This window comes from Hetaerina americana, unplaced genomic scaffold (genome assembly GCF_022747635.1).
Source record: "Hetaerina americana unplaced genomic scaffold, ioHetAmer1.1.p SCAF_5, whole genome shotgun sequence".
In the NCBI taxonomy this organism is placed as follows: Eukaryota; Metazoa; Arthropoda; class Insecta; order Odonata; family Calopterygidae; genus Hetaerina; species Hetaerina americana.
In genome coordinates, this window is record NW_027287095.1 from 86775070 (window position 1) to 86794802 (window position 19733).

General features: G+C 35.5%; 1 protein-coding gene across 1 annotated transcript; it reads left to right on the forward strand.

Moving 5' to 3' along the window:
- Positions 1-3054: 3054 nt before the first annotated feature.
- Positions 3055-13266, forward strand: Erk7 (Extracellularly regulated kinase 7). The gene is made up of 9 exons (XM_071592570.1): positions 3055-3129; positions 3363-3582; positions 3685-3815; positions 4168-4352; positions 4916-5055; positions 5309-5501; positions 7026-7474; positions 11559-11746; positions 13138-13266. Exons 1-9 carry the CDS (start codon positions 3055-3057, stop codon positions 13264-13266), a joined length of 1710 nt encoding a protein of 569 aa, XP_071448671.1.
- Positions 13267-19733: the final 6467 nt, after the last annotated feature.

A 19733-nucleotide genomic window follows, 5' to 3' on the forward strand; every position in this document is an offset into this window, starting at 1 on the left:
GAAGGATCAGACAAATTCACAAGTTACACTAACTACCAGCTTAAAGTCATTGTGATAATATAATTGTATCTATTGTCATCTAGCACTTACAATTTTAGCCATACATTGAAGCCTATTGATTGAAACAAAATTCCATTAACCAGGCAAGATATCAATAGTATTATTGACAAAACTGTGTTTGGAAAATGAGACAACTCAGTGAAAATATACGCAAAACCCTGAAAAAAAATACAGAAAATGCTAGGAAAAGAATTCTAGTTTAACGTTCTTCATATAAATTAATAGAATTTTTATTTAAACCACTCCAAGTAATATTTCCTTATTTTAATGAGAAGATAGCTCAAGCTAAGAAGGCACAAGCATGAGAAAGCTGACTGTTGTATTCATATGACCTGGGGTTGCAAATAAGGAAGCAGTTCATCAAAAGGTTTGGAATATTGGAAAGGTGGTCCGGCAAAGAATAGAAACCTTTGAAACATCGTGCTGAATGTTGCAGATTGAATGGACGGGCAAAGTTAGGAATGAGGGAGAACTATACAGGACGCGACACTTAAATCCGGACAAGCACGCGTTTCCTGGAATGAGATATCCTCGACAAGTTAGCGAAACCTTCCCCAGACTTCTCCGAAGCATTATAATTAGCGACAATATCATAAAGAGTTGATCTGGGGTACAAGAAGAATCGAACTATTTCGAAATATAACGCCCAGTGTGAACACTTTCGAGAATAGCAGCTCTTCGATTGTACTCCGCACTTGTTCGTAAAATCATGGTCATTTTAGGTTAGGACTGTTTACTAGATGCCTGTAGCTGTCAAGAAGGCCAATCGTGACATCCGGTGGAACTGCTATATGGCGGGAAATTCAAATTGAAATTACTCCGGGTTTAAGCGCCGCACCATGTTTATAGAAGAGCAGGAGAAGAAAGGACCAAATGAAGAACACTATAAGAGCAGGAAAAGAATTAGACACACCTTGAAGCTTAGTGGGCTAGTAAAAAATATAGTTGATGGGAAAATTAAATGAATATCTCACAAGGAAGACAAAGAGACAAGTACGTGAGGCAATTAACACTGAATTGAGTAAACCAACCATAGGATTAAAATATTGATGATGATTATCCTCACATTTAGGCAAAAGTCGTGATTTTCATTGAAATAAAACATATAACGATAAAGCTGATTAATATCTTATTCCAGCTTTTAGCAGAATGAATAATATAGAGTTGATAGAACTGGTTCAATTTAGAAAAATTCAAAGTATGGATCAAAAAGTAGCACCAGTAATACCAGCATATATGGGTCATACCATTATCCTTAATTTTAACTGCGATAGTAAAATTTCTGGTACACTATGACTTATCAAACCAAGCCAGTCCTTTGAACCTACCAAGAAATTTGGCTTGAAAAATCGATAACTCTTTAATAGCGGAAGAGTGGTGGGGGTAATGCAATTATTAAGGGTTCTTTTCTGGTCTCCATCTTCTGGTTTCCATCCCTATATATTTGGTAAGAGTGTCATAACATCAAGGTTTACGACATCGTGTAGAAGAAGGGAGGGTGTGGAACAAATTTTGTTCAGTTTAAATGCATTATAAAACCTTTGGAAGTTCTTTCATCAATGAATTCTAATGGTTTAAAATTTTTTCTGTATTTTTGCGTGTATGAATACTCCCGACTCCACTTTCGTCAGTTGGTATAAGCTTCGATGTTTTCCCTCAACAAGAGCAATGATGGCACCCGGTCGTGGAAGAAAGGCATACATGTATGGAATCTCGTTATTCCCTCAAAAGATAATTCTTCGAAACGCCGCGCAGCTGCGTAATCCCGAAGCGGAGCTAAGCGAGCAGAGACCCCTTGCTTACGCATACAAAAGTCCTTAAATGTTCATGTCACATTGAGGTACAGTTCCAATATATTTTCTTAGAGAGATATAATTTGTAATTCGTTCTAATCGCTTCTTTTTACGCCGACAATGTTATTATACCCCAAAATAAATTTAGGCCATCAGTCGTGAAATCTTCATTATCTCGATTACGAGTTCTTGGTGTAGGTCAGTCTGGGGTCGCCAGGTCACTTCCTACTTCGGCCGGGGTCTTCGACCTTATTAGGTGAAGCAGAGAATGCTCTCCTGAGTAATAATCGAAACTTGGCGTAAAGGAGAAGATGGTAAAGAGAGAGCGAAGGAAAAAATGCACACTTCAAGAATGCTAATAAATATTCTTTTTTGAAACAGTTCATTCCAGCCTACATTTGGTAAAACTACGAATGGATAATAATTAAATTGAATAATTGGGGAACATCAAACTTTCTTTGAAAAGGGATATTGGGAGGCAATAGATGTCATTCCTTCCACCGAAATGAATTATTAAAAAAAAATATTGTTTCACGTAAGTTCTTTAAGCAGTTCTTTCTAGAAGGCAGCTTACTGACACTCTCATTGATAGCTTTCGTCGGTCAGTAATTAGCAGCCAGTCATTTGCAATCAGGAAGTAAGATATGTTGTCTGCTCTAATAAGATTTTTGTTTACGAATACAACTCTTAGGCTTAATGTTCATTATTCATGAATGATAGTCATGAAAATGACCTCTTAATATTTAATTTGAAGGAAAATATGATAAAAATAGACAAAAATCACTTCGTAAGCTTCATGATGTTCCTCAAAACATCAATATCCAAGTCGACGACCTCGTGTCGTCGTGCCGTTAGCTTCCCCCACTCCAAACTCTGTCCCGTCCGCCCCACTCACCCCAAAAATAACATACATCGCGAGCGTGCTGTTTCCATGGGAACCTGAAGGTGTATGTTATTCGTTATATTATAACCGGGTGGGAGAAAGTTTTTCCGTTGAAAGAGAATCTTAAAATGGCCTTTATTGGTTTCGAATAGAAGTCAGTAGATGCCATTTTCATTCGTAGCATTACTCCGCGGCATAATTTTGAATGTTGGAATTCTGATTTTACCCGATGAAAAGTAGGAAATTCAGGGAAACGTATGAAATAAGTAGTAAATGGCAGATCCATCTCCTGGTGGCAGATTTAAGACATAAGATAAGATGAATTTACCAATCAAAGAAGTGGACAATCACATTACACGGAGATATGAGATTGGAAAAAGACTCGGAAAAGGAGTAAGTAAATTGCATACTTTCATTACCTATAAATCTAGCTGTTTGTTCGGATGTTACTAATAAAATCTCATAAAAAGTGTATTAATTGTACTTTAAATAAATTTAATTATGTTAGTTAAAATATCTTCGTATCCTGAATTAATTTTAAAACTTTTATGCGCAAATTGATGACAAAGTTTTAGTTTCCGAACTCTTCTAATGACATTTGCGTATATTTTATTTCTTCAAATAAGGCTTACGGAATCGTGTGGAAAGCTAACGATCGTAAAACAAACGAAAAAGTTGCCGTCAAAAAAATATTTGATGCATTTCGAAACCCAACCGATGCACAACGTACCTTCAGGGAAATTATGTTCTTAAAAGCTTTTGGATCTCATCCTAACATCATCACCTTAAGAAGTATCCACAAGGCGAAAAACGACAAAGATATTTACTTAGTATTTGAATATATGGGTATGAGTTCTTGTTTTACATTTTATACGGTGGAATATAAATAATTGTATTTTAGCACTCACTTCCTAAATGACAGAACATTTTCCTGGTAACATTTTTCAGATTCAGACCTCCATAATGTAATAAAAAAGGGAAACGTTTTAAAAGAAATCCATATACAATTTATAATGTATCAGCTACTGAAAGCAACAAAATACATCCACTCTGGAGAAGTGGTACATAGAGATCAAAAAGTGAGTACTTACCAACCTAAACTCATGTTTTGTTTATACACTGTAAATAATAAATTTAATTTTATTTAATAAATGCTGGAAGTCGAACATTTTGCACTAATATGGCATGTACTTTCAGACATTAGTTAATAAAAAGTAGCTTGTATACTTGAATTTAATTGTTTTTACTTTTCAATGAATTGTATCGGTACATGATTTGAAAGCATGAAAGGGTATGAACTGCAATAATGTAGCTAACATATTCACACTCGTATTAAGTACTTATACTTACCACCACCATTAAAGTAAAATATATGTTATCTGTAAATAAAAAAGAGGATAATTCTCTAAAGATAAAAATTTATGTTTACAGCCTTCCAATGTATTAATAGATGTTAACTGCCATTGCAAATTGGCTGATTTTGGTTTGGCACGGTCATTAAATCCTAAGGATAGCACAAATGGTCAAGGATCACCGGAAATAGTTGATCCATCACTAACAGACTATGTAGCAACAAGATGGTACAGGGCACCAGAAATTCTTGTGGCTTCAAAAAGGTATGAAGCATTCCAATGGTCTTTTGTGTTATCATAAAACTATAATATTGCTACTCCCAAATGAACTAAAATTTGTTACAAAAATTTTGAATTTGAAGTAAAGTTTAAACCATTTAATGCAACTGTCATTTTGAAACGTGTAATTATCTTAGCATCCCTGGAAGCAGCAAAACTGAGCCCAATCACTGAAATGCAATTTTTTAAAATTCATAGATTATGAGGTTTCACTGTCTTGATTTGTCAATATCTAGGTACATCTATGCTGAACTATTCATAAGAACCAATGAACAGAGGAAACATTTAAGTTTCTGAATTATACATTAATACTTAATGCTTGATTGATACTTCCCTCAAAAGCAATGAAAGGATAATAACTGATGAATATAACAAAAAGAGATTTATGAAAATATATTTCTTTTTTTCCATAAATCATCTCTTTTTTTCTATAAATGATTAGAATTTCAGTGCTTTTCTAAGGATTCTCAAGTGCTCCCTTGTTTGATTTATATTCCTACACGACTGTCTCATAACTCCTCTTATATTTATTCTAAACTGTTGGTTAGGTACACCAAAGGAGTAGACATGTGGAGCCTTGGATGCATATTAGCTGAAATGCTCCTTGGAAAACCAATTTTTCCAGGATCTTCAACGATAAACCAGGTTGAACTCATAATGAATACAATTTTAAAACCATCACAAGAAGGTATTTAAATTATCATTACAACTATAATGCAACAGAATATATCCCTTTTTCTAGATTGATCTCTTAAGATAATCTAAAATTATTATGCATGCTATTGGTGCTTATAAAACATTTTCAAATAATGAAAGGTTAAAGTACTTTCTACATTTTGCACATAATTAATGATTTTTTGAAAATGATTCAATTTTACTCTTAAGCAGTGCTCCTTTTAGACGAGTTATTGATAATCAAATATCATTGTCTTTATATTCAGATATTGAAAGTGTGTGCTCTGGATATGGGATGTCATTGCTAGAAAAAACACCTTCTGGTCCACAGAGAACTGTTCGGCAACTCCTGAAGAATGTCCGTAAAGATGCAATTGATCTTGTGGAGAAGCTCTTAGTCTTCAATCCATCCAAAAGACTTTCTGCCATAGAGGCATTGGATCATCCATATGTCTCCAGGTATATTATGTTGGGAAGTGTAAACAGTTGACATTGGTAACCTATTCTCATGAAAAAAGTACAAAGGTCTATTTATGCAAGAGACTGTGGTATAAAGAACTTTGGATGTAGTGCAGTTTTATATTTCATTTACATAACTCTGTGCATTTACCTGAATGCCTAAAATGAATAATATTTAGATGAAGTCATAAGAAGTTATTAAGTTTGGGGCAGGAAAGGGATGGAAGGATTGGTCAGTTTTTACAATGAATCAAAATATCCCACTAAAGATCTAATTAGCCATTTCCGATATTACTGGTGAGATGGAAGAATTGCTAGAGAGAGCAATTAATTGAGTGTGGCATGATAGCTTAGTGGAGCAAGAGAATTTGGTTACTGACTGAATGATTGAGGTTCAAATCCAGTAGGGTTGCTGAACATACCAGGAATCATTTACTTGGCATGATTCTTTTGGATAACATATCTTTCCAGGAAAACTGGAGGCAGAATATGTAAAAAGGAACTGGTCCCCTCATTGATATCCTGTGAATGCTTGAAATTCTTATTTTATTTTTGTCCCTAGTTATGAAGTTAGATCAGTCACAATAGTCAACCTTAACATTGATTGCCCCAGTATTTTTTTAACTGTCATATTTTGGGTGTAGAAGTTTGAGATGATGTCGCATTGCCATGCACACTTTGCAACAGTCATTCAAGTTAGAATTCAAAGGAGTATGAGAAGTGGCAGTTTGGCAGGCATACTGATGATTTTTGAGACAAATTTGGATCAATTGAATACTTAAAACTCAGATGGAATGTACTAGCCATTAGTGAAAAAAGTAGCAGTTATGGCTTCCCCAATTATTACTATAGACAGCCAATTGCATAGCCTAAAATGTCTCATTAGACACTACTGATGTTTGTTAGGATCCCAAATTAGCAAAATATTTTCTGTCATTTGATGCTAGTTTGCATCATTTGTGACATTTCCCTGGGTACCACAGGATTCCATATGAAATAATAATATGTTTGGCGAAATACCTATGTTAATATCAAAAAGTCCATAGGTGTGCAAAGAAATCATTTCTTGTTTTCCAGTGGAGGTGCCATCAATTATAATTCACAATGATCAATTAAATTTCCATGTAAACCCCATGGGAAACCAATTATTTTAGTCAATCCATTGAAAATTATCATATTTTGGTTTCAAATGCATTATAACTCCAATGTTTAATGAAGTCTTGATGCAAGAAGCAAATTTTTCATGGTTAGAAACCAATCAAAAGTAGTCTCAATTGGTCAGGACGTGAAAACACATGTCTCTCAATAGCTGACCAGTGGCAGTTTGCATTTAAGAATCAGCAGGAGTGTACTAACATATGACAAATTGAGAATAGAATGAGCCCATTAAAAAGATGTAAATTCTTGGTATGCATGGAGAAAAAATTCTATTGTGACAGGACATTCAATCGGATTTGTATTATTCCCAATATTTTGGAGAATTATTCACTTATATGGTGCTTGTCATTTGTGCTACTCTCACAGGTTTCATCGTGTCAAGGACGAGCCATCCATACATTACAGGGTTGTACCACCTTTGAGGGATGATGTCCGACTTGGAGTCGATGACTACCGCTCAAATCTGTATGAATTCATACGTGCACGGCAGGCTATGGCTCAACAACAGCAGGCCATGTTGGAATTGAAGAAGGAGTTACTTCCAACCCCACCGGAAGATCCCAAATTAGTTCAGGAGCAAAAATCCAAAGTAAAAGAAGTTCACGTATGTTCTCCAAAAACCTCAACTCTACCTCAGATAACAAGGCCAGGGAAGGAAATAATGCCAAAACCCCTATCAAGTATTGTCCGCCGAAATGTCTCAGCCCAAGAACTGAGATCAAACGAAAAGCAGGAAGTGATAACTAAAAGGACATCGACCTCTGACAGTGGTATCAAATTCCAGAGGCATTCGTCTTCCTCACCTCAGAAACATGGTAATAAAAAGAACAAAGAAAATGCTTTAAGATAGTTTTCATAAGTGGTGCTTATGCATAGTGAGTTATTATTAATGTTGCTACAGCTTATATATATATATATATATATGCATATTTAATGGAGGGTATTGAAATGACATTAGATACCTAATTGTACTCACCTGCAGCACTGAAGATCTGGGTTTTCCTTGAAGGAGAGAAGTATTTTTGTTTGGGCATACCCCTTTTTTTTTGTACACTCTAATTAGGCGATTATAATTACAATGTACATGTGTGTACCATGGCTATTTTGAAGGCAGTTAATTAATTTCATTTCACATACTGTTGTGAAGGCAAGTAGGTTGATAACCACCTACTGACGGCTTCCGCAAATGGATAACCCTTAGTTAAGATCAATAAACCAGATAGGTCTTGTGATACTAGTCCTATAGTTTATAGAATTTTGACCCAACAACTTTCAAATTTAGATCACTGTGATTATTGCATTTTTGAAAATGGGATATTTTCTCAAAACTAATGTATGAGTCAGCTTACGTGTCTTTTAATATGCTCAGATATAACTTTGTGAGTCTAAATTAAGTTTAACATATGGTCAACATGACACAATAGCTATCACCTCATAAATTTTAAAAGTATAAAATTGATTAAAATTTAGTTTGCAAAATAACCTTTCAAATTTTCCTGTAGCTTTCCGATGTGGTCACAAGATATTTTTACTTTAATTATTTGGAGGATTTTAAGAAAATCATGGAGTTTGACCAATTCACATTTTAACTTGCAAGATGAGAAGGTAGGAACCCTTAGAATAGACTACCCTTGGGTTGCATCTTTGAACCAATACCACCCATGAAAGGGGTTTAGCATTTAGTTACAATTTTATTTCCCATTTTAAGTCCTGCTTGATTTGATTCCAAGCCATGTTGTTCATTTGAATGCATCAGAGGTGTTCTCCAATCCCCCCTCCTTCTCTCCCCTCCATCCTAGAGCTGCTTTCTAACTGGGAGTTAGTTCATATTCCAAGAATTAACTCTCTTTTGAGTATTAACAGACATTGGAATTTTGTAACTCAGGGAAAAATCAAATATACTCCTCCCATTCTCTTAACTACGCATATATCAGTCAAGCACACTCAAAATATAGTGAGGCATTAGACTTGAAATTACAATCAACAATAATCAAAACCAATGACAAGTTTATGGCATTCAAGCAAAGTTTGTCACTGACAGCATGACTTCACTAAACATTTTGCTCTGATTATTGCAATATAAGTAGAATTTTTACTGTTCATGTTTTTTTATAGATAACAATTTATACTCCCCACCTGTAGAAATGTTCATGAACATAGATTTTCCTCCATATCTTGAATCTTAGGTTTATCTTTTTTCATGGATCCCAACTTAATTAAGCCAACCTTCAGGGTCACCTAGGTGGCCTTCGAGTGATTACTAAACATGTAGTACCCAAGTTGGCAAGTGCCTTGTCCCATTTAGAATGATGTTTCATTCTATTAAAAATGCAATAAAAATATTAGAATGATGAAATACGGAAAGAGATGATCTATCCTTATACATTTGAGTATTCACATTAAGTGCCAACACCATCTCTGGAGGGCATGGCCTAGGCTCTTTCAAGGAAACCCCGTAGTGAGAAGTGCTTCCCTTAGACTTTTACGAATATGAATTCAATGATATCATGGCCCAACTTTGTCACCACATTATGCTACTCTTAAAATTAAACACCAAGTGTGAATTTGGAAACTATAGGCTTAGGGGTTGACAGATAAGCACACCAGTCTCAACTGAAAATGAACCATAGCTCTGGGTATCACATTGGGAATGGAATGTTTCCTCCACACGTACTGATGTCATGTGGAGCTATGACTAATTAATTGACTGAAAAAATGTGATGGAATCAACGCTATAATCCAAGTCTGGGTTCTGAGTGATTCTATTCACAGTGGAATGGCTGGTTCAGTCATGGATGGCTAGTGAAAACATTCACTTTATTTTCTCCTAGTTTTTATTTGGGGTAGTCCCCCTGATTTATACTTTCAAGGATAGTTACTGACGTGCAAACCACAGGAATGCAAATCCTTTAACCTAGGGGTGGACAATGTGAGGATTCAAAGTGATCCAGGTGTCTCTCACTAGTGAAACATTCACTGTAAATTTTTTCAACATATCTGGTCTGAGCATCCTCTTTTTAAATGGGCATTCTTTGCTGTTTCGCTGTTTCCCATTGAGTCCTATTATGATCTCAAGATTAAAAGTCTTTCAAACCTCAAAGGAAAATCTACCTATTTAATACGACCAATCCACATAAGAAAGAGTTGAATCCACTAATGAACCATGCTAATGTCATTCTTGTCCTGAATTCCTTCTTTCATTTTTTTGTATGACTGTTATTGTCTGGTACCAGCTGACATTCTTGTTTTTTCTACACCAACAAAGAGATAAATGTAAACCTGTGGTCTACATGTTGTCCAAATAAAGTCATCATTTTTTGCCTGGTCATGCATTTGCTACTTCAATCTTGCAGCCTATTTTGTCCTGTTTGCATTATCATGGATATGCAGAAAACTAACTCATAGAACATTACTGCCATTGTCTTAATGCATTATCCTACCATTTCTGTTTCATCAACTTAAATGCGTAACACATTTGATTCTGATCTTAAAATTTAAATCAATAGGAAAGGAAATTGTTACAAATGCATTCCAAATATTCTTATTTGGCGTCCATTTGTGCTCTTTCATGGCTATTCCTTTACAATTGGATCCTCTATTTAAAAAAATCAGCCAAAAAGTGCGAAAACACAAATGTGTTGCTATTTAAGTTACAGTTAACATTTTATTTGCAGATTAAATTCAAGAATTTGTGTAAAAACTAAATGACAGTGTTATCCTGCCCTGTACATGAGACTTCATAACTCCTAAATACCAAAAGTCCCATGTGCATACTCTAATGAAACCATTGCATTTGAAAAGGGTTTAAAAAGTTTAAATCACAAATAAGCAATGATTTTGTTAATAACACTTTGATAGAACATGAATTTTTTAAATAAAATTTTATGAAGATTCAGAGCTCATACATCCATTGTCAAACTTTTTACAGAAATACGTATCTTGATTCCGAAGTGAAGCCTCCTTTGTTTCAAGTGTAATTAACTTAAAACTTATTATGGAGTTGTGCACTCAAAAATGTATATCATAAATATGATGTACAAAAACAAAATTATTCCTATGGAAAACATTGTGATATTTGAGTATCTTAAATATTAGAGTATCATTAAAAGCCATAATTTGACCCCTTTATAAAACGTCTAGATACCCACGTTAATAATGGAACAGAAGGTTAAGAAATCTGTATGCATACATTGAAGAGAGTGGAATATGGTTGGAAGTGACAATTAGATTAGATTAGGGCTATCAGCAGGTCAACTTGACATCATTTCTGCTTCAACCATAACAGCAGAGTAACTGCAGTTATCTGTCCTCTCTCAGGATAGTCTATGTCCAAGATTACAAATCAGTACAGCCCTTTTCAAATGTAGCCTCAATTTCAAATTTTATTGCAGTTTCATCGCCTTTCATTGGCTTCCCTCTCTCAGAATACACTCGAATCCAAATACAGCAATAATATACATTTTGCCAACCAAAAACTAACAGATTGAAATAGCATTACAGCAATGATGCAGTAATCATTGTAATGGATCAAAATAAAACAATACTTTTATCCAAACCACAAAACCATGGCCACAAAAAAGGAAACATAATTGTTTAAACATATATATATATATATATATATATATATATATATATATATATATATATATATATATATATATATATATATATATATATATATATATATATATATATATATATGTATATATATATATATAAATGTATTGTTAATTGACATGAAATATGTGTTGTCATTATGAATTGAGAGGTTGCTATGATATATGACAATCTTAAGTAGAGATAGAAGTTTTCTTGGAATGTAAAAAATTAAATAAGCATGAAAAAATGAATGTATTGTTCTGTAGATTCTTGAAAACATTATTTGTTTTGAATATCTAGTACATCCTGGAATACGCAAACCAAATAAACCAAGAAAAATCATGCCAATTCAGGAGCAACTAAGGGAGACAATCCATCACATAGAAGGTGAAGGAAGAAAGACTGTAATCATTGGGAGTCAAGCGATTCCCAAGGAGAAGATTAGTCTCAGAAATAAGCCACAAACTTTGGTGCCCCAGTATAATAAGGTTTGTGATGAGTAGAAAAAGAATCAACTCAATTTGTGATATCAAACATGTCTCCTTAGTCTAATTAACTCACTGTCACACAAATGATGTTTCTGACAAAATAAGGTGAAACAAAATCTGATAACTGAGATTTTAGAAATATAAAATAATGGTATTCATATCTCAATCATTTATGTGGTAGTACTTTTTGTTAACTACTTTGCATGAGTCAATACAGAGCTTTGCCCTTAAGCTCTTTAAGATGGCTTGAAGATTATGGCACCAAAGGAAAGACATATTCTTCCATAGAAATACTATGATGCATATCTGACAAGATCTATTCAGCTGCATGCTTTGCTATATAGGCTGCAAATTACTTCTTTCATAGAGTATTTATTTTATAGAGTAGTATTTAGCCAATTTCCTTGAAACACATCCCGTAGCATATTTGTGAAAGCAACGGCCACCTTTTTTCCACTGAAAGTCACATGGTGGAAACAGGCCTAACTGTTTATATCCATTTGAGTGAGGATTTTGAGGTATTAGTCCTATGACACCTTTTCTGTAGACTTTCAGGTTGGGAGACAAAGTCAAGAATGCTAATTCACGGAGATGTAGCGAAATATAAACTGAGCATATGAACTCACCAAGTAAGGGGATGATCTATGGGACCTCGAATCTGTCAAACTTTTCCTTACACACTTTCAAATCTTTTTCATTTAAGCATCCAGCAATTAGTTTTGCCCTGAGCCAGCTTTCAGAGACAACATTGAGAATTGCCACTGAGTCAATGCATTATATTTATCTTCATCACAGACGTATGGGCAAGCACAAATACCTGTAGGACAGATCAAGAAGGATGTAAAATGGGGAATCAATTAGGGGGGTGGAGGAATTGAGTGTTATGGATGCCAAAAAATATCCTGCGATGGGGGGAGCGTGTAGTGTAAGGCCATCAATCACATTGACCCACCACTGCACTCAAAGGCAGAGGGCACTTAACAGATTAGCAATATAGTGACAACAGAGAAGACTAGAGGTCTGGATAATGGATGCTAAATTTTCCATCACGCAATCCAGCATACATGCTCTTTCACACCTTTTTTTTCAATGTCTTGGGAAGACTTTGAATGTGTGTTATCAAGATAAGATATCTAAGACGTATCAAGACAAGAGTTCATCAGTGGGAACCAACTGGATAGATTTTATCCCACTTAAAATGTGAGATGGACAGGAGTTGAATGATGCCTGTAAAGACTTAGTTCATAATTGTTTTGAAAGGGTTTAGGATGCATGGCTGCATGTGTTTGAATGAGCTGTTAACAAGGGTAGAGGTCCATTTTTGCTGGTCTAATGTACATTAGGAATATAATCTTTCCATTTCTTATAATTGCACTTGCAAATGTTTACAGGTGACACTGAAGGGACTGGAGAAACGCAAGATGGAAGTGCAAACTCGCTTGTCATCTCTCCAAGAAATTTCATTGCCTCACAATAAACCATTGAAGAAAACAATCATCCCCAAATACATTGGCAACTAAGCCTTGGGTAAAGGGTTTGATCTGCTAGTCACTTATATTCCATGGCATACTGACCCCAAAATTTGTCCAGTTCATATTCAAGAGTAAGTCGAAGGGAGATGGCCATGTGGATCACCAAATTCAGTGATCTCCTATCAGATGATTTCCAAAATGTCATCGAATTGCTCAATCTCCAGAGATCCAACCGTACCAAAATTAGACATGGAAAATTATTGTGATTTAACTAGCATTTTAGAGATTTTTTATCAAGAGAGACCAAATAACCAAACATTTTGTGAATATTTATAATGGAAACAGTGCTGTCTTGTACATCATCCTTTTTTGGGATAGAAATTATTGATAAGTCTTTTGGATAGTGCCTTTACATTGTTGTGCCCGTGATTTTGGAAAATTTTTGTTGCTTACTATGTACGCCTTCCCAGTAATATTAAAAAATAATATTATTGTCCCAAGTTTGAATTATCATGTTATATTTTAAACATAATTAATGTAAATGATTTTTAATATAGTTATTAAAAATCTAAAAAAACTTATAAATCGTTGAAAATTTCATTTACCTTACTCCTTGAAAAGTACATATATACGCACACGATCAGATTTTAAATATGGTGGACGAAGGGAGGAAGTTGCTTATGGAAAAAGGGAGGAAGTTCTTGTTAACGGAGATGACTGGAGTATTTAGGGTGCGTCCCAAAGCTGCCTAATAAGTTTCAATACCTTGAATGAAATGAATAAATAGAACGAAGTCCCCTGGCATTGTAATTGTCCACGGCCCGCAAAACACATGTGTAACGAGGCGTAGCATATCTCAGGCGTTAACTCTTCATAGGATAAGTTAATCTTGGTTTCGTCCCCAGCTAAAGCGAGAAAAGGCAGTTTCCGTTTTTATAAAAATAGTTTCGAGAGTTACCCTAGCGCACTGTCGAAACACTATCAATCGTCATTAATTATGAAATCTATCGCCTGATTCCTTCATTCATCGGTCCACTTTTTATTCAACGCATTATTAACCAAAACCTTGAGTGATGGCCTTCCTTATCCGGGAATATTGATAATAATTAAACACCCTATTCTTATGGAGAAACACGTAATCGTAGATCACTGAAGACGTTTGCACTTCTTTCTGGGTCAAGAATTCTTCGTGAGCGAAAACACATCCAGAAACACTTCAAGGCTAAACCAAAGTGAGAACTAACAAAACAATGCAATATTATGTCTAACAAATATTGGCAATTTCGTTGCCAAAGTCATGGGATCTGATCCAAAATTATGATAGACATTTTGAAAATATACACCAAACTTCTTCGCCGAAGCTATTCTTCTTTTCACCGCAGATGTGCACCTTTCCTCACTTGTAATTACAATCCCAAGGCAGCATAATTCTTCTACTTGCCTTATCATTGATTCCCCTATCATTAAATTTACTGGGGATTCCGTTCTGTTTCCAGAATCTATCATAGCTTTGGTTTTCTTCACATTTATTTTCAATTTACATTTATTCAAAGCTACAAGGTTTCGAGCATTCTATTCATATCTTTGGCTGATTCTTCCAGGGTCACAATATCAAACCTGCGAACCTAACGCAGGGTATCTTAATACCATTTGTCTTCTCCTTCATTGTCTCTATAGCCTCCCCTTCAATATATAAGTTGAATAAATATGGCGACAGTGGGCACCATTGTCTTACTCCTTTGGTAATATTTACTTAATCTTTCTCACATCCCTTTACTTCCATTAAAGTGCTTTCGTTCTGGTGGAGCTGAAATATAAACTTCCTGTTTTTGCATTCTATTCTTTTTCTTCTCATGGTTTCAAACGTAAGTTCAATTTAAAGTATCGAAGGTTTTTTTCCAAATCAACGAAGGAAAACTTAACTGTCCATTTCTAGCCTTCTTTCTAGGATCAAGCGCAGTGCCAGGATAGCGTCTCTTTACATTCCAGGAAGCCAAATTGATCTTCTCCAGCATTTGCCTCCACTTTCTTTTTGATTCTGCTCCCTTACTGTATATAAAAGAACCTTGGAAGTATCTGACAGAATAGAAATTCATTCATCCACCTACCTTCATTGCAACACAATTAATTCAATACGATTTACAACGACGATTCGATGAGAAAATTCTGAAATACTAATAAAGCTTACCAAACCCTCATAAAAATGTATATGCTACGTCCTTAGGGCAAAGAATACAACTCTGGACGGAATGTTTTCACGAAAAATTGTTTTTATCAAAAAGAATTTCATTGGCTCAAGGAGACAGAAAAGAGACCACGGCGTACAATCGCAACATTATCTTTCGCCACGAACGTCGAATTTTGGTCAAACTTCGACGATATTCTTTTTGCATTGGCCACTTTTATTTTATTGACAGCGATATCGGAAGTTATATTACTGCCGAATGGCTGCGCAAAATGATATCTTCGGAAATGGTCTGCCGCATATCGATCCGTAAGTTGAATCGTCTCGTCTGTTCTATTTCTAAGAAAAACAATTTCCGTCACGAACTCTTTTCATGACGGACATCCAGGACAACAACAACCTTTCGGAGAAAAATTATTCAACATGAGAGCGCATTGTGATATAACGTGGGCGAGTTGAATCGATTGGTCCACATTCAACACGTGTCCAAAACAGGGGGAAAAAAATAATAATAAAATGTTCGTTCCCTCAGTTCAGTCGCATTTACCAGTCACCCACTTCTCACTTTTGCGGATACCCGGACTTCTGGATCGAATTCGAATGGAACACTTCCTATTTATTTGAAATCTCACGTTATTTCCTTAATGCGCTTTGGGTTTAAAAGTCACGAACGCAAAGATTCAATGTCAGATTGAACCAAGGTCACATATTTATACACGGAAGGCCTTGTATTGAACCTATCACTAAACTGCCAATAGTGAGTCATTTTATAAGCGAAACGGGAATAAACCAAAAATTCCCGCAAGGCATTGGTAAAAAGACGAAATCAAAGGGGGGAAAAACGAATGGAAATCGATGAAGAACAAATCATGCGACCGACCATTTCTCCTTCTCAGGCCTCCATGAATGCCACTGAATTAAGCGACAGAAAACCAAGGGGCACTCCTCATAGAGGAGGAAATACTGGTGAGGAAATGTGAATTATCTTCACGCGCTCGACAAGTATACTCGATATAAAATAATTTCATTTGGCACCCCACCGACTATGTCCTGCGTAAGAAAAGCTTCATTTCAATTTGCCCATCTGGAAGGTGCATTCTAAGGGACATAACTATAAGGAAGGAGTGCATACAAGGACAAACACAAGGCTAGAGTGGATGGATGAAGATAGGAGCATCGGTCCGGCAAACCGTGGTTCAAGAACTTTTTTGAAATAATGTATGTAACACAAGAAACGCCCTTTATATTCCCTTTGTCTTCCTGGGATACATGTAATACATGACTTTGATATCTACGCGTAATCATTGATCCTCAATTCTCGGATTTTCCATTACGAAATAGAATTTTTCCCAACAAGTTACTACTCGTGGCCCCTGGATATGACTACCTTCGTTCGATTGAAATTCACAGGTCGATATTTGTCATCCTTTCCGTACAATCCTTGAGATTGTCTTATTTAAAAGTTACAAATAGTCGTGTTTTAATTCACCCATATTAAAATTGCGATTGAATATATTTCATAGGGGACGTTTATGAATGATGGATGCAATTATTAGTAGAATTGATGGCGAATCGCTAATTACGCGAGGAATTGTTTTGAAGCATTAATTAAAAACTCACTATAATGACAGTAATGACCACGATGCTTATAACTGTAATGGCCGTAACTTCCTAACATCATCGAGTGATTCTCGAATTCCCGCAGGTGATTCAAAACGCAGTTTCCTTTCATCTGAGACAGTTCCATACATTTTTTCAGTTGCACATTATCCTGATCCAAGTTCCACTGAAAATACCAAATCTTTAAACGAAAAACACGATAAATATTTTCTTACTGTGGCTGTCTAGCGCGAGAGGAGGGGAACACACATCCAACTCTAAAAATGCATGATATTCCACCCAATTGGAACCGTCATAGGGGAAGAAGGCATGACGCAATGTGATGAGGGATGGAGGAAACCTTATGTGAACGTGTGACCTGGGGAAGAAGGGATCAGAAAACGTCAAAGGAAGGCGCATGACGCAAACAGACGGGTTGGGAGTCCCTGATAGGGGGTTGGAGAAGTTGGAGGGGGGTGTCTTGTCCTCGGGTGGATCGTGAATAAAAATAAATTCTCGTTTATATATACATACGCAGGTATATATGTATAGGTATATACATGGAAATATTTTGCCTTTCACTCATCGCATGTTTTTAACATCAGGTCCACCCAATTCCTGTAATCATGCACCTCAGGTTTAATATGAGTGCAAAATAACATTTCACTAGGGGATCAACAAAAATTTCAGTTTCCCTGATCTGCACACCTGGGGTGGGAAGTTAGAATGTATTAATGTACACTTCTTGGTCCAGTTCGTTCTTGATGGGTAACCATTCAAGAGCAAAACCATTGCCGAAAAAGCTACGTTCTCTTCCTGTTTGCAATAAAAACTTCCTATGAATCCCTCTTAATAATTGCTGAAAGTCTCCAAAATATCTGCATCTGCTACAGCCATTAAGTGGACATCTTTGGCTTACACAGGCCAAATAGAAAAGGGGGAAACACCATTTAAAATTCTTTCTGACAAATGTTAATGTTATATCAGAGGTTAAGAATGCAGTCCCTCGTCATTTTGCCAACATCTGCATGTGCTACATGATCATTTAATTTAAAGTGTTAAAAACGATGACAAGTTTTTGGAATCAATAATATAATAACTGTTTTGCTTCAATTTTGTACTGTCTTAAAGTTATAACTAAATTTTGTTGGTTCAAATTCTCCCCTATTGTTTAGTGCTTTGTTACTGTGTGGCATTGCTAATAACACTTCTAAGGCAGATTAATTTTACAAGATTGATTGAACATCATGCCACTCAATTTTATCTATTTGCAAACACAAAGACCTAGAAAATAGATGGGTACATAGGTATGGGTTGTCCGGAAACTAATAGACTGTGTATTATTTCTTGGTGAGAAACAAAATAACATAAAAAGATATTCAGTCTTAATTTCCTTCACAACAGTTGAAAACTCACCAATTTCCAACGCAGAAAAATCATAGAATGTAAGGAAAACTTACATTTGCTATGTGCACACAAAATGCATAAGAGAAATGAATTTATAATTATGCCGCATGGATCACTGAAAACATCCTGAATTACAACGAAGATGAAATGCACAAAACAAGAGATAAAAGAGCATTTATAATGTGCATGACATGTGACAAAATGCACTGGGTTTATTATGTTGCTGCCCAGGATGAGTGAATGGCAGGGAGGAATCATAGTCATAGGTAGCCGACATGACAAATGTCGCAATGATTACCTCAGATACTACTCCATCAACATGAATAATAACCTATTTCAGACAAATTTTATGCCCCTAGGCAATTGTGATATTTGAAGAAACATTAAAATTGACCCACAGCATCACTAATCACCCATGACCGAGGACAGTAGTAAGGGGTCTCCTGTCGCATTCATCTATAAAAATCACTAACACAAATAATTAGCCACAAGAGAGGAAAAAAATTAAAATAATTTGAGAGAAAACCAAAGGCAAATACAGATTGCCACTTCTTATAAACTATTCGCTACTGCTTTTGGAGAGGACATTCCTTCCATTAATACATCTCTTCTAAAATCATAAGGGTTAAATTAAGGTAATGACTCCAGCATCATCAGGACTGCTGTAATATGCTTCTTCATAAAATAGCATGGCATACCTTGGCCCGAGAGTTAAAAACTGGTTGACTAGGAAGTGAACTCAGTTCCACTTGCATTAAACTTAAATATCATGCAACCCACAGTTAAAAACCCCTCACCCCGAGCTAAATAATACAAAAAAACTCATCTAGTCACAAATGAACTCCCCATCATTCAAATCAACCAGCATAATTTAAAAATTATGGCGTGGATTCTCAAAATTTTAAGTAATTATAATTTACTACGAAAATCCAAATTTTACTGAATATCTCAACAAAATGTCCGACACAAACAGCATTGTGAACTTATTCAACAAAATACAATAGATTGAAGAACATTGTACCTTAACCACACATCGCGTTGTATTCACCAACATTACTCCCATAATTCATACGTTTTTAATGGCGTGGCATGACGACAAACAGGTCAAAACTAAGGCCATCTCTCATAACTTCATGGAAACTTAGTGAATATCTTTCAAGTGAGGAGATTTGTGTAGACAGCCCTGGTGGAACAAAAATGCAGCTTGGTTTCAGGTACATGATAGAAGACTGCCCACCATTTAAATTTTGATTTCTCCTCAAAAGCAATAACACAAATGTTTTTAATTAAGACTTAATAAACCCCAACACATGCCATCAATGCT